Consider the following 17,237-nt stretch of genomic DNA (forward strand, 5'->3'; position numbering starts at 1 on the left):
TTTTGAATTTTGAACTTACGTTCACCCGGAAGCGTCGTTCCGGGTGAACATAAGTTCAAAATTCAAAAAAAGTTTTCATTCAAAATGCGTTTGCACCAAGGTGGTTCAGGATTATAAAAAATCACCACTTAAGGGGGGGGGTACTCTTTTGAGAGCTGGTGAAATTAAATGTTTTTATTTTTCTTGGACTCTTTTCTTAAACTTGTATTTCAAGCGTTGGTTACATTATTGAATTATATTGTTGAAGAGTAAGAAATTCACTTTCCGCCATCTTAGGTTCGACGCCATCTTGAGATTTTCCTCAAAACACAAAGGTAGGTTTTTCTCAGAATCTACTGGATGGATTTTGATGGGGTAAAAAGCAAATGGAAGAAGAAATACCAATGCAGATTTTGATGTACCAGAATTTTGAATGTCCATTTTGGGGATGAGAAAAATAGAAAAATGTGTTGAGATATTTTTGACATTTTTTTGAAGGCTTTACTTAGAGGCCAGACTAAAAAGTTTATGGTACTTAATGTTTTTTTTTGCTTTCAAATAAATGATTGCATGCAGTCAAATTGCTTTGGTTGTTGTTTACTTCAGGCTGAATTCGTCATTATGAAAGCACCGTGTGTGCTATTTGGTCCTATATGCTTTCGTGGTAGCCTTCCTATATCCCCTTGTGGCTTATTCCCCTGACTTGTCTACATATCGACATTCATATTCTCCCCATTTTCATGGATGCTTTCAGAAGCGAGTCTTGGTGTTTTTAGAATATAGGACCCTTCTGTGGCCCCAAAGCCTCATCGATAACCGAAGGGGTGTTTCATGCACAAGTTGCCCCCGCAGTACAATCTACGTGTGCACACAATGTATTTGTGAAGAGATATAGGCAATAGATATTGCGGAGACATATTGTTCCTGAATCGGCAAAGTATACCCAGCGAGGAGAACTGATATACCGTGTGGAGAGGCAGTCTAATCCAAAAGAGCACGACGGCGATTTGCTTTTCTGTTGGTCTCTTGAGAATTCTAATCGGGAATTACTCAATATCCCCAGCACACATATGTCTGTATGTACCTTCTGCCTCAATGGTGATCTATTGAATCCACAGAATGAGACATAAGTCTTGGGTAGGACGTGCCATCGTTTGGATTAAATTGATAAAATACCACGCAGGGTACGCACTATGAGAGCTAATGTGAACAAACAAAAGGAGGTGAAATTTTTCGGGGAAATTGACAGTAATTTGTATTTGTATTGCAAATTTTTCTGGGCCGATGCCAGAGGGTGCGTAAAATATATTGAGAATTAGATTGAGATAAATCAGTGCAATAGGGCGAGTCCTCAGAGGACGATTGTATTTATGATCTCACTGCTTTTGAGGTCCTTAGGGAATCCCACATGGTAGTGCTTTGTTAGCTAGAGGCCGATAGGCAAAACTGCCACACAGCTATTTATAGTCTCTTTCACTTTTTTTTTTTTCATTTCATCCAGGACAATCAAAAGTTCTTTTTTTAGGGAATGTTGGGGAAAAAAGTAATAGATAACATCTAGGTTCTATTCTGCAATAGATTTTACTCTTTTCATCTCTTTAGCCTATCTTTTCTTCTTACTTTTGTGGATCCTTTTTTCTTCCGTTTTCTAATCTTGTTATCTGTTCCTGAGAATACGTAATGGATGTAAGAAAAATTCAACCCTTTTTATTATTATATTTCGAGTATTCCAGGCATGCTTACAGTATGAAAGGGATTTTCTTGGTTATAAAGTCCTTTCTGAATGATTAGCACAAAAGAAACTTGACCTTGTGTAGGGGAGGATTCCTCAAAAACGACCCTCTTTATTCAAATTTCCTCTATTATCCTAAAAAAAGAATAAATTGTCTGAATTCTGTATACCTTAAGATTTAAACTTTATTTAAAAACTTTCCTAAAAAATATCTTTATCATAAAAATGAAAAATCACAAAAAAAAGAAAGAAAATCAAATGAAATTTTCATTTTAACGTATTTGCTAAACGTGACTGAGCAATAAACGCGGGAATTTTGAAAATGTATCGAGTGGCTTTTTGTGTAATCACACGAGGGCCCCTCTTTGATTTTCCCTCATTAATGTTTCTGCGGAAAAACAGTGGAGCCAATAGTAACCACCACATTGAACGAATTAACTTATTCCTCAGGCTATCTAATTCTTTCAGAGAGGGAGAATTCAATTATTTTCCAGTCGATTGTTTACGGCCGAAGCGCAATAAGTTGATTGTTGCGAAAATTTGCAAAAATGTTTTCACATGTCAATTTATTGAATAGCCGAGGCGAGCAATAGGTGTGCATATTGGGACTCATTTCATTTTTTTTTGTTTACTTATTTGCCCTTTTTTTACCCTCTGCGGTGCATTCACTGATAAAGCGCACCGTGTTTTTTTTTATGTGGCAACAAATAAATGCTATATGTATGCACAAATTGCATAAAAAATAAGCACATAGCACAATAGATAACTCAGTTTGTTCGACACACAGCGAGGTCCCTCACACGATGCATTTGCTGGTAAATATTAGTTGAATTTTCAACCATTTTATCCCGTCGACGAAAAGTTAATTTTTTTTGCTCGATTGAAAATTTTCTTGGGTCGTTTTAAATGATCGTTGACTGTTTTGCTTTGAACTGAATAAAATTTATATTAAAAATTTAATAAAAACTTTTAGTAACAAATTAAATTATATAAGTTAAAAACGCTTTCAATGTGTAATTCTTTTATTTAATTTTATGTAATTTATTACTGAGAATATATAAATTGGGTACAAAATGAAATAAAGAAAAGGAGTTTATTCAGTTTAAAGGATTCACGAAATTATTTTAAAATTCACATCATACCCAAAAATATTGTTCAGAATAATTAAACATTGAAAGGAAACCGAAAAGATTTTATATTTAGGTCAGCTGAGAAAAATTGAGGACAGTTTTTACAATATTTCATAAGCCACACCCCATTTTATTTTATCCAAAAAGCATATGCCAAAATTAAGTAATTTTTTCTTCCAATCATGACTGAGAAAACAAACATAAAACTTTTAAAAAAAAAGCCCACAAATCTTCTGACTAACCATGTGAACTGGTAAACATCGGAGAGAGTTGCCTGATAGCACACATTGAGGCAATCAAAAGAAATAATCAATCATAAATTATTTGTAATGGAATTATTGTGTCTGAGATATGTCAAAGATTCTTTTTTGTTGAATTTTATTTGAAGACCTCTGGCGCAGTGGACAGACCGTGGTTAGCGAAGCACTGGGTATGAAATTGTGATTCATGGCGATATTGGTTGGAATATTTACGACTCGAGACTACGTCATTGCTCACTGCACAAAATAATTTGCACACATATAGTGCAGAAATGCTCTTTTGCGGTGGGGAGAAGCAATTTGCCTGCACGAGGGATAAAATTGAAAGTGTAATCATTTTGAGAAGTCACCACCTTTAAGGGTAAGAGTTTGGGGCATTTATTGTAGGGCCTAGGTCGTGAATTTAGGGGCTAATGTGAAGACAGAGTAGGAAGCAGAAGGCAATTAAAACCCTTTCCTAAATGTGGAAACTATAAGTTTTCGCATGATTTGAGCTGATATAGACTTTTAAGCCCGGGATGTCTGCATCGTCTCTACACCAAACTATTTAGCACATTTCATACACGATTTGTGTAATGACGTGGAGGCAAGCAAGGAGGATCATCTGCTCTCAAGCCAGCAGTGAGGGTGAAAGGCGACGGGCGTCAAAAGACGATGCGACTGTTTCCTTCACGTTGGGTGTGCAGACGATAGATTTAACACCACTTAACACACAGGCGTTTGAGACGCTTTTACGAAGGCAATGGCCTCACAGTGTGGTGCTGCAATTTAAATTCAACAGTATATACGGACAACAGTGTTCCGGTAAAGTAAACCTACTTGAAGAGAACACACAATTTAGCAATTCAACCTTTTTTCCCTCCACTTGCCTTCCATCGCTTTCGCTAAAATCCGCGGTAGGAATGAGACAAAGTGCCCGTGTGGACGATGGAGCCAATGTGCGACGGGAAAGACACAAAAGCCATACTTCTCCCACGAGATCCATTCATACCCCGAAGCTCTTGACTTTGGCTTCCTCCTCCTTTTTTTTTTAAACTTCCCCAAAATTACCCTGCGCTTTGAATTTTTTAAATGGTCCAATTATGAAAATGAACCTATCCTTTGGCATGGGGTACAAGAGGGATTGTGCTCCGGGAGAGGGGTGTGCATTGCCGACCCCAGATTGTGACCCCTAATCCACCCTGTCATTCTCCACAAGCGAAACATCAAATGAGATTTAGCACAACAATCGCAACACCTTTTGCCATGACCGATTGTATTGAAAATTAGCAGTATAGAAATCACTGTGAGAGGAGAAAAACCCAAGCTGATGGGATTAACCTCTCCGGGTAAACATCACTCTGCAGAAAATTTTCAATTAACACCCCACACCCGAACGGTGTGAGAGATGTTAATCCCCCGTGTCAGAAATTGTGTCAAGAACCTCCACTTCCGATTTCTCCACAATTGAACTTTGTGCCATCATCGGAAGATGGTCGTCTCACCCAAAAAGACAACGCACGGAGAATATTAAAGAGACATCACAATGCGGAGTGTGAGAGATAAAATCGATTTTGGGGAAATCCATAGACGGTCCCTTTGGTTGTTTCCGAATATAAAATTAGTTTTCCGGTTTTCTCTATCTCAATCACGTCCTGAATTATATACCCGAAAGACATTTTCCCAACCATTCAATTCGCACGCAGTAACACCATTCAATTCAATGAACAAGAACATATTTTTACAATGATTAAATGTGCAGTAGTTGAAATTTTTCAAGACTTTTCGGATTTACAGAAGAAAAATTGGATTTCTTAATTTATAAATTTTGTTAGATTAAAAAAAAATATTTGGCTGTTTTAAATTGTTTTAGAATTAGGGCATCAAAATGAATAGACTCCTTTAATACATTTCTAATTAGTTTTACAAAAAAATGCTACAGATTTTTAGTAAAAAGAGTAGAACAAATGTCTGTAATAAAACATGATTCATCTCTTGAGCTACATCGTATAACATTTATGATAAAGGAGTTTATTCACTTTCATTCACTAGAAACATACACATTAATAAAAAACCCTGGAATCGGATTTAATGATTCTTCATTTTTCTTATATAGAGCTAGCTGCAAAAAATAGGCAAAGATTTGCATTAAACTGAAAAAAAACGTCGATATTGTGTTTTTTGTTCATACAGAACAGATACATGAAACATTAGCGTTAAAGTTTCATGGGTGAGTTTTGACAAGGTTTTTCTTTAAAGAATTTTTCAAAACAGCGAGTGTTCATGAACGATTTTCTTCTTCTGAATTTCTCAGCAAAATAGTAATATTTGAAACGTTAACGCGAATGTTTCACACAATTAAATAAAAAAAACATAATAATGACGTAATTAAAATAGTGTAATTAAATTCTTCAGAGCCTGATGAATTTCCGAATCGTTGCTAAGTTTTGTAGAATAAACAATAATAATTTTCCGGGTTTCTTTGTCAGTTAAATGGGGGTTCTCACCCAGAAAAACTCACGTTTTCCAGAGCTTTCGGCTTCATTCGGAGCCTTCTTCAGTGGCTACAGAGAGAAGGACAATAAACGTCTTCTTGACTTTGAGTTCTCTTTTTATGTTTTTCAATTATCTTTAAGATTTATTGACTAGTTCATGTCTTAGATAAGATTGTTATAAAATACATCTAAGAATGAATAAGCCCCTTTTCCCCCTAATATAACGTACAAATAAATAGCAAAATATTTTTTTCAAATAGGTATAAAAGAAGAAATCTTCAATATTTTATGGTTTTCAAAGCAACACACAAACACACCTCTATGGCATGCGATTTGAGGTGTGAAATTTGTGAGAAATTCTCAAAGGGAAAGGTTTAAAAATTGCACAATTTGAATAATACGCATGCATAAGAGGAGCTTTGATGACGATAAAATTCACAGCTGTGGTAAATTTAAATTTCATTTAGCGCTTCCGCCTCTTTGGGGTCCCTTCAACTCTGTGTGAATGCAATTGTTGGAAATGTGAATGCGGTCTAATACAGAATAATGTTGTATTGCAGAGTGGACAAAGAAAATTATCGTTCATTTATGCATATTTGAGGAGTGTTTAGAATTTTGATAAGAACGCCAATGTGGTTGAAATTTGGATTGGGGAGAAAAGCAGGAAATGTATCTTGTTTGATGATTCACGAAGAAAATTTTTTTGTGATGAATTGGGAGACAATGTGGTGGAAAAATATTTAACTAAAGTGACTCCTCATCTCAGTATATTGGAGTCTGGTTGATGCAGGAGGTTGTTCTTTATTATTTTCTTTTCATTCTTCTACGCATAGCATGTTACGTCATATCACAAATATTAATAATTGTGATAATGAACAAATATTTGTGTTTCATTCTACTATATATATATGCTTTATGTGCACACATACATATAGAATAGAGGTGGAATAGACAATATTCTGTACGTTGCATTTGTGGTGGAATAGAAAAAGGAAAAGTAGAGTGGTTGTTGGAATATTATCAACTTACTTAACACTATGGCTTAATGTCAAGAGTATCAAGTAGCTGCATAAATACCTTCGCCATTTGATTGTAACTCTAATGAACGTCCCGTGGTTGGTGGCCAAAGACTTCCATGTGCATGCGACGACCCAGATGGCCCCATAAAACGCCCTCCAGTTGTACCCAACATGCCTTGAAACGGCAAAACTATAATAAAAGAAATAACAACATACAACACATAAAACCAAATGAATAAGAAATCAAACTTGCTCAATTAACTTATGAACTAAAAAATGAATGAAATATGAAAATGAATGCAATGGAATGAAAATGAAAATGAACATACGATGCGAATGGAAAATGATTAATGGTCAATTTAGGGAAATAAAGAATTTTCACTTTAACTAATAAAAAGAAAAGTAAAAAGCCAATTAACTCAAGATAAAAAGGTAAAAAAAAAGGAAATTGCCAATTGTTTCTCAGCTCGATATTGGTGCTGTGCTGTTTGGGAATGGATTTTATTTCATTTCCAAATACCAAAAAGCTCCTTCTTTCTCTTTTTCTTCCAATTCACAACATCCTCCACCCACTTGTTTTCCATCATCAAACCTCTTTTAGTGCCTTTTTCCACACACACAGCGGAAAACTCTCAAGTTGCCCTCACCCCACTCCCCGATGAGTCTTCGATGGTTCTATTGTACATGCAGACGCGAAACCACATAGAATGAAAGCCGTCAATTTGTTGCTCGGAGCAACTTGTTCTTGTGCAACAGTGATTCCCGCAATTTTCCTCACAATTCTACATCCAACAGCCATCAGCATCTTAATTTAACGCCAAAGTTTTTGCCGGGGTTTTGCTCAAAGTCTCTATCGTACATATTTTATTTATATATTTATGTACTGTGTATGTATAATACATAAGTAAAGTATAGTTATTCCAATTATTAAACCACCTTTTTGCTGCTGTGACATAAGGCAGAATCGGGGAGAATGCAAAAAGGACATCTTGCAACAATTATTTTTTCATATTTTAACCATTTTAACCCTTTCACGACCGCATAAAACATAAAATGACTGAAACAATCGATTACTTTATAAAAATAATTTCATTGATGGATGTTCCTGGAGAATAGTTCTCAATTAAGATGTCTCTTGTGGCCTCTTCTGCTCTAATTTTACATAAAAACAGAAAGAACATAATATTCGTTCAACTTCTTAGAAAATATCCATTCTAAAATATTTTTTAAATTTTATTTTCACAAGAAATGTACCTAAAAAAACCAAAAGAATACACACCAGCCGTAAAATTTCTAACAAAAAAAAAAACGAGACAAGAGATTAAGTGGAAGTTGTGGTAATGTTTTGGTTTCAGCTTGAAATTTCTCCAAGTGAATTTTCAAGAACCCTGTTGGGTACAGAAGCTCATGCTGAGTTAATTCCTTCAGCAAATAGCAATGTATAGTGGAAGATTTTAATTGCAAATTCTTCCTTCTGTACATTTTGTTCCTGTAGTCGTAGTTTCTAGAATTGTTCTTTGTCTTGGTGTTTCAAGGAAAAAGAAATCGAGGTGTTATGGAAAGTTTACAGTAGTTTTACAAATATTTAACAAAGATTAAGTTTTGATTAAATGCACATATTTGACTCTGATATTTTTGAATAATACAGTACCTATTATTAAAAAAGTTTCAGACAAGTAAAAATTAGAATTTCTTTTGCAATTTTATTTCATATTTATTGCTTCAGACTTTGCTTAGCTAATTTTGATAAATTAATCAAAATAGATAAACTTATCAAAATTGGTAAATTGGATATTTTATTTTTATCAAAATCTGAAGAATTTTTATCTCTTTCACACAAAATTTATTCAAATCGATCAAAATGGTAAAAAATTGATAAAAAAAATTAAAATTGTAGAATATCTTGGAAAAAAATACATTAACATGTAAATTCTACCATTCCACTATGTTTATGTATGTGGTAGGCAATGATATATAATTTCCCATGTTGGGATAAAAAATAGCATGTGTAGTTATGTAAATATTTAATTACAATTTATGATTGGTAGGTCACAGGCAGACGCACTGTGGAGACGTGAAAGAAAGAAACGTGTACAGAAAAGAATCATAAATGAAAAACGCGTGCAAAAAGTGAAATGTTTTTGAAATTCCATTGATGAATGGAAGTCCATACGGTACCTACTTTTTTATCAGTCATCAGTTTTCTCATAGCAAATTTTTCACTTTGCACGCCAATTCGTTGATTAATTTTCACATTCTCCCGCTGGGGGAGGAAGAAGTATATTGTAGGTAAATGGCAAGTGAAAAAATCGAGAGATATTTTATGTGTGGTTTACAATTTATTTATTATGATATAATGTAATATATTCCCAACATCAACCATGTATTATAAAGAATATATGGCGCGGTTTGAATAATAAAATTGAGAATAACGCACATTACGTGCTCAACGTATGAAGTGTGTGGTGGAAAATCTTGGGTGTTGAATGAGTGTTTGAGTATTAGTCACTTCCTTGTGCAAATGGAATATTTCAAGAGGTTATATGGGTAAGAGATAAAAGGATTCCCGTGTGTGTAGAAATTATGTAACCACAACTCTCCTATAACTATCAAAATTCATTTTTTTTATTTCTAAACAACCAACAACATTTTATACAAATAAAATAAACAAATACTATGACAATTTAGTCGGTATTACCCTCTTAGTATTGACTTATATAATGGACAAGTAATTTGCATTTAAGGGACATAAATAGAGAACAGAAAAATTCATGAAACCGCAAATATTTGCGTGCAAAAATTAGGCAAGAATTGATGAAAGAGCCAATTTTTCTTTCTTCTCATTTCTAAATTTAATGTAATTGACTTTAGTAAATTGACAACAATTTGTGGTTTATTTGTGCACCATATTGCAGAAGAAAATTCACAATATTTGCATAATATTCACATATGTTGCAATTCTTAAGTTTTTTTTTGCTATAGAAGGAATAAATTTTTAATTGTTTGTTTGTCTTCAAATATCTTCAAATTGCTTCAGGAAAATTTAAATTATGTAATTGGAATCCTGATGAGAATTTTCTTGAGAAAGAACCAAAAGGTTATGAACTGAATAAAATGAAGTAAAATCTATTCTAAGAAAAAAAAAAACAGAGTTAAACCGTCCTCCCCTACGTCTAATGTCTTCTACATTAACTAACCATTTTTCACTACATTTCGCCGAAAACGCCCTTTCCCCTTCCCTACCAGAAGGAGTTCTTCTGGCATTGAATTGCAAAGAGAATAGAATGAGCCTTTGCACTACAATCTCCGCGTAGATTCAACGAACTTTTCATCCTTCAGCCATTCTGCGTACTTTAGAGCCCAATAAATCAGTCTCCCAAACATTTTGTTCTATTCAAACCAAAGCATTTCTTCGAGCAAATTCAGGGAAACATCCCGAAAAGATGAAAGAGACTTCCATTCCGGAATGCTGTGTGTGCGAGTGCCAGGGCGGGAAATAAAAACAACTTATCACACACCGCACTTAGGGTGTATGTTTTGTTTGTGCAGGGAATGAAAGCTTTTTTCGCGAGTGCTTTGCGCAGAACTCACTTCGCGCTTAAATTGTAAGTTTTCTTATTTCATTTTGCACTCTGATGCCGGCAAAAGTAAGAGGAAGGAGCAAAATTATATGTCTTATAGCGCCTGACAAGGTGGGAATTGAATTATATGCCAAACAGCTAATTCTTCTGTTTTTCTTTCAACCCCAAAAAAGAAGTGAAAGTGCTCTTTTATTTATTAAGTGAATTTCTTAGAGTTTTGGTGTTTGCTTGAATAGTATTACTCGGGGGCGTAGTCAGAAATATATTTAAAAAAAAAAAGATTTTTTTAGAAAATAGACTTTTTTTCATTTTTTTTAGAGAAATTTTGTTCCAACATTCGACGTTTCTTTTAACGTTTAATGTTTAGGTACTCTAACGTCTTGATAATTTTTAAAACATTTAAAAGCATCCTTTAAAATATTTTTCATGTAATTTTTAGCCCAGTATCAATTTCTTTTGTTCTCTAAAGGAAAACCTATATTTCCTTAACTTTTAGGGGTGTTTTAATACTCAAATACTCTCCCTGGCTGGAGTGGTAAAACTACATAATTATATGCAGCATAATTTGAAATATATAATGTTGGCTGTTAATTACACTTAATTACACTTTTAATGATACGATTGAGTTGTCCGGAAAAACCATCCTTTTCTATAAAATCCTAGTAGGAAGTGTCGGAAGAGATACTCCTGCCCTGCCCAATGGCTCATCTGTGCATAACTTGAAGGTGATATCATGATAATGACTTCACTGAGAGCGAACCTAATACACTCCCGAGGACGAAGGATATTTGGGAAATTGCTCATATATATTTACATCTTTGTGTTGCATTTTCATATGCTAAAGCGGCTAAAACTTAGTTCGTGCAGAATATTGCAAGGTCCTGGCTCTTGCACTATCTCATCATAAAATCTTCCATTTAACAGGAAGGCACCAACAAGGGGAGCTTGGGGAATTGTTTTTTCAGCAAACCACAAAACAGTAGGTTTTCATCATGCCAGGACCTTCCTGAATTTTTCCCTCTCAGCTAAGGGAAGGTGTGGAAAAGGGCGGAAAAGGTACCAATGTTAAGGGTTAAAGTGGCACTAATTGAGAGAAGGATACAATTGGGTATCATTCCTTGAATAGGAATTACTTACTCCGGACGCCCTTTTTTCTCACTCACAAACCAACCTCATTCATTTCCTATTCGCATTTTTCAGGGTACAGGATGTGTATACCGGGTGTTGGATAGAGTTTGCACGTGGGGATGATGCCTCAAAGTTTGCAACACCTCCCCAAAAGGGGCAACCCTTTCCACCAAGGGCCGACACTACCCCATGTCCAAGTGCTACATGCAAAAATATAGGAGACACACCGCCGTATACCATTAAATACATGAATTGAAGGGCTACACACCAGTGAGTTCCGTGCTATACAGGCAATCCAGTGCAAGCTTCACGTCCGGCAATTTTAAAGTTTTGTGTGTGAGCTCCCAACGAAAATCCCCAAGTCCCGTCTATTCATTTATCAAATAAAAACTTCTCATTTGCACATCGCGACGTGCAGCTACAAATTTACGATGCCTCTATAGGGGTAGGAAGGTTGGAAGCAAGCACGGTACTGCGCTGAACTTGTTTTTATGGCGAGGAAATGCTTTTTCCGGATATACTCAATCTCAATTGAGAGATATTTTATTAGCTTTTCTGCGAAGTTTCCGTTGAAATTTTACTTTTCTAAGGCTATAATTTTTTTTTTAATGTCACAACATAAAATAATTAGAGTATTTTAAAATTTAGGTCTTAATAAAGGAATAAGAAGTAAGTAATAAACTTTAAAAACCGCCTGGAAAAAAGACTCGAAAAAAGCTCTTAAAGTATTTTAAAGCTTTTAAAATTATATTAATAAAACAAAAGAAACGTGTTTTAAGGCCCTATGAACTTGATATCCGGGGCCGTGAAATATTTAAAAAAAAACTGTATTTTAAAGTCCTAAATTCAGAGGACCTGAGGAAGATACTAATAAAGATCGAGATATTTGTTTCTTTTTTAAATAAGTTGATAAATATAGTTTTTGTTAATTTTCTCTTAAATTTTCATTAAATCCATTAAATAAAGAAAACAATTTGATTCCTTAATCAAGTAGAATCTGACGGAATATTTTAAATTTTTGGTGTTCTAGGAAAATTCCTTCCGATTGCGTCAGCTTTGGCCCCAAAATTGAAAGGATGCGTTTGGGTTGACCTACCGTCCCTTGGCTGACGCAATCGGAAGGAATTTTCCTAGAACACCAAAAATTGATTCCTTAATCGTTATCCATGACCTCTCATAGGTCCCGTCAATCCGTATCCCTAAAGACCTTAATCAATATGTGAGAAAATTACAAACAAAAGTCATCTCTAATTTTTCGGCGCACTAGACACCACACAGGATAGCTGCTGGGACTTTGGTTTGGTTCACACTGTGGCTCCCCTCTGGAAACCATGCCTCAGGCTCCACGATCCTACGAATGTGTGTGGAGTTTGAAGGGTAGGAGGGCAGGGAAAAAAAAGAATTCTTCGCATGGAAAGCAGTCGGATGATTTGTTACCGAGAATATTGAAGCCATAAGCATCTCGTGGTCTGCGGGGATGGCAGTGGCAGACTCACGGCATCGTCATGAAGTAACCAGCATTGGGGACAACACGTGGTGTTTGTGTTATTATGTATTTAGGGATGCATAGGCGTCAGAGGGCTTTTCCATACCACATGAGGCATACATACATATGCGTACATTTTACATTATAAGCTGCAGGGGAAATCTTCATGGCGCCAAATACGTGCGCAACACTTTGCGATGAAAGTTTTATTGCCCCCTAAAATACCCAATTTGTTAATATCTCACCCAAATACACTTTAATACACACTCAACCATCTTTAGCGCCGATATTCAGGATTCACTGGAGATAAATAATTTAGGTATGAGGTGAAACTTCTGCGCGCTATATACGTGGGCTTGAGAAGAGCGAAAGAGTAAATTATATTGCATGATGTTGAATTTATTTCCCACCTTTGGGTGGTGTGTGTGTGCGTTTTGCCATAAATTTGTGCACAAGGTTATAGATGAAATCATTTACATTTCCCAAGTGACTGTTCTATTGATCGAAACTCTTGTCGATGAAACTGCTACTACACATAAGAGTGGATGAGAGAGAGAGTGGGACCACTCCCTTGGTTTAAATGTGTGGGACAAGTGTGGCATCTGAGGGTTAGGAAAATACATTAAATCCTATATAGAAAACTTTACCTACATAAATTCATTTAGAGCAAATTTTATGTTTTTCTTATAATAACGAAAATGATGGAAAAGTAGAAAAACAAGAATGAATCACTCTTGAAAAAAAAATTAATAAAAATCGCTGAAGTAGATCAGCGAAAGGACGTTTTAACTGAAGAAATCAGTTAATATAATTATTTGTTTTTAGCGAAAATGACTGAAATATTTAATGAAAGGATAACATAGCAGATTTCAATTATTAAAAACTTAGAAGTAATTCAGCCTATGATATAAAACACTCAAAATAACAGAATGAAACCGTCAAGATTAGAGAATTAAAAAGTTAAAAGTAGCAGATTGAAATTTTCATAACGAACACAACTGCTAAATAACTTCTACTAACTAAATTGGTCAAAATATACGTTCGCTGAATAAATCTATCAAACATACTCTATAATACAAAATCGTCAAATTACTGTTTCACTGATTGAATCTGTCAAATATTTTCCATTAAATAAATTGATCAAATTATTGTTTCACTGATTGAATCTGTCAAATACCTTCTGTCAATTGAATTGATTAAATTACCATTTCGCTGATTAAATATGACAAATATCTATCACCAAGTTGGTCAAATTTTACGAACATCGATTGATTGGTTTTCAATAAATCTGTCAAAAATACCTTAATTTGACTGAAGTATTTTTTTGCAAGACATTTAGGAGGTTTAGGAGTATTAATTATAAGTTTTCGCAAAATTGTTATTAAAAGTGAATTCGAATTATATTTCCTTTGTAATTTATTTAATTGCACAGTTTCAAAGTTTTTGAATTTATTAAAAAAAAAGTCATAAATAGACATACAGTTCCTTAAAGTCTAGTCTTAGATTGATTCAAGATTCTACACCAATTGTTGCTCACATCTGCTATATTTCCATAATTATGTAGGAGGCAATAAGGGGGAAAGATTGAGTTAAAGCTAAAATCTCATTTAGCTGTTTGTCATAAAAATTATTTCATTTATCTTTCAGCACGCATATACGATTTTTCTTGGAGTCAGATCTGAAAGATATGTAGATTAATATTATTTCTCTGCCGTCGGAATAGCAATATATGAAGGTATAAAAGTCACCCCTATTCGATCGTTCGTTTCGCTGTACTTCCTGGGCGCATTAGGAATTCTATACTGTTGGCAAAACTTTCTGATGAGGCATTTTCCAACTCCCCCTCGCCCCTTTTCCTATTTATCCACAACTTAATCCCACTCCAATGTGTCTGTCCTTTTGTAAAATTCACAACATTATTTTCATTTTTGTCATATCCCATCCAACTTCACGTGGCGCAACAACATGATACAGTCACACAGGAAAATATCAACTTTCCCGCAGAAACATTTGAGGGTGGTGGTGGTGGTGGAAGCCCAACCAAATTACATTTCAACAGGCAAAAAGAAGAAAATGACAACATTACCCTACCCCCACACACTACACCGTCAACTTGAGAGATGCCAATACGTATCCTTACTTTATGTGTCGCGAAAATAATTTTACTTCCATTGCAACATATGCCGGGGCGACATACAAAGAGATTCCATCCTCATCACGGTTTTTATTATAAGGGTGGATGACTGGCTTAACTTACTTATTGGTTATTCTGATGGGTTTGTCAAAACGGAAATGGGGAGGAAGTTTGGATCCCGTGGAGACACACACAAAAAAAGCAGAAAAATCTGCAAAGTTGATCCCAGGCTGACATTAAACACGTGCTTTGTCGAATTACTTTATTAATCATATTATTGCCTGTGGAATTAGGTACTGAAAAGAATGGAGATTACTTTTGGGGCTTCTTTTGGGGGGAATTTGAAGGAATTCTTCTCTTTGTTCTCAAAAGTGTGTACTTTAGCTGACAGTAAGAAATGGCATTTTAACACTGATCAATTATTTTCTTCTCTATACAGCTTTATCCCCGAGATTAGAGAGATTCATCTTACAAATTGATGTGGTTTGGCAAACCGATTTGTATTCATTTAGGTTTACTTCTTCTTCTTGTTTCCAAAATAAATTAAAATGTTAGTTAAAGTTTATTTTAATTACTTGATTGTGCTTTAAATACTTTTCTCAAATACATATTAGAGAAAAGAAATTAGAATTAGAAATTAGAAATTAGAAGAAATTAGAAGTCTAAAATTGATTAAAAAAGAACAATAAAATTACTGTATTATGTCTTAAAAACTATTGTATTAAAATTGACAGCTTATGACAATTTGAATGTCTAATTTTAACGTTTGACGTTTCTTACCTAACGTTTGATATTCTTTTGTGACGTTGAATGTTAATTTGATGTGTCTTTTTTAACGTTTGACGTTTACCCCAGTTTATTTTCGAAAATATGACTTTTTTTTTCATACGTGTGACATTTTTGTACGAATTTTTGACATTCCTCAGGACATAGCTTTTCTAACGATTGACGTTTTTCTGAAGTTTAACCTTAACCTTTTCTATCGCCTACGTATCATTTTTTTATTTTCTATCGTTTTAAGTTTTTTTGAACGTGTGACATTTTTTTAAACTTGTAACGTTTCTAATCAAATTTTTGACATTCATTTTCTAACGATTGAGAAATTGTTAATATTAGGTTCAAAGCAGAAGATTTGAATGTGCGTCGTTTGATAGCAATATCATCCAAATCGATTAAGGCGTCTTGGAGTTATAGCATTGTCAGACATATAGATGATTACCTACATTTCGTTCAAAGCATATTTCACCCCAATTGAATAATGTTGCATGTTGCCCTATAGTTTAGCATTTCTATGGTTTCTTGGCTAATATATAATTGGAATTTCCATCAACTAATGTGGCTTCTCCTGCAATATTGGTACACACCATAACACTTGGGAAACAATTTTTTTTCTTCTTCCCTCAACTAAATTCCTGAAAAGTTGTGGGTTCAAAAAAGTCCCGGAGAAGGGAGAGAGCAAAAAAGAAGAATCCATGAATAAACTCATATAACTGAGAGTAAGAATTATTTAGTGTGTTATTATTTTTTCCGCTATTGACCCCAGCTTTACGATCGTAGTGTGTAATTCTTTCGGGGTTCGAAACCTATAAAAATACTTGAGGAGTGAAATGAATGCAAACGAAGCCAATGTCCAACACAATTTAGATGTCAACTCCAATAAAATAAGTTCGTTTTCAACCACATGCACGCAATGTGGGTCTTCCAATTTACTGACGATTTTATTTCTTTTCATGAGGTTCCTTCTCTTGTGCCGCTCTCGTGGGTTATTTGAACTTTTCTCGAGTACATTCTTACAAAAGAGATGCGGAGATGGACGTTTTTTGTGTTGTTCAGTTCACATCCCTCTTGTCAAGGGGTTTCGTATATTGCGTGGATTTTGTCGAGAGAAGAAAAGTTCCCCGAAAGAGAAAACAAAGAGTAAAAGATGGGCGCAAAAGGATTTCTTTTCTGCCTAAAAGTCTGAACACTTTAAAGATGAGAAATTGAATATATTTTACCGTGAAAGGATTCTATGTTGGAATTTAGAAAGTTTTTAACTTAAAATTTGATGCTACATTCTAAATAAATTGTTATACAGACATTTTGGTCTTAATAACTTAATTTAATTATGGAGCCCTTACCTGGAGGAAACGTCCTGTTTTCAATGATTTTGACTGTCTACCCTCTTATACAGCATCACTAACGGTGCTGTGGTCATTGAAAGACAGACTCACTTGATAAGTACCTACCTATCTACCTACCCTTAGAGAGAGTATGTTTTGCTTATCTACCCTAACATAGCTTCGTCTGAATTACATATAAAATGTACATAATA

The 17,237-nt window shown here is 34.6% G+C and overlaps 1 protein-coding gene across 4 annotated transcripts in view; it reads right to left on the reverse strand.

Annotated features, from left to right (window-relative positions):
- The window catches only part of LOC129785943 (protein winged eye), a 140,002-nt gene that overhangs the window by 28,238 nt on the left and 94,527 nt on the right, over positions 1–17,237 (reverse strand). For 3 of the 4 annotated variants that reach the window (XM_055820616.1, XM_055820615.1, XM_055820613.1), the window contains exon 3: positions 6,653–6,784. The exons of the other annotated variant lie outside the window; for it this stretch is intronic. In XM_055820616.1, coding sequence (XP_055676591.1) covers positions 6,653–6,767 — 115 coding nt within the window. In that variant the 5' untranslated portion in view covers positions 6,768–6,784. The remainder of the gene's footprint in view (positions 1–6,652; positions 6,785–17,237) is intronic. 4 annotated transcript variants of the gene reach the window in all.

Source organism: Lutzomyia longipalpis, chromosome 1 (genome assembly GCF_024334085.1).
Source record: "Lutzomyia longipalpis isolate SR_M1_2022 chromosome 1, ASM2433408v1".
NCBI classification, from domain to species: Eukaryota; Metazoa; Arthropoda; class Insecta; order Diptera; family Psychodidae; genus Lutzomyia; species Lutzomyia longipalpis.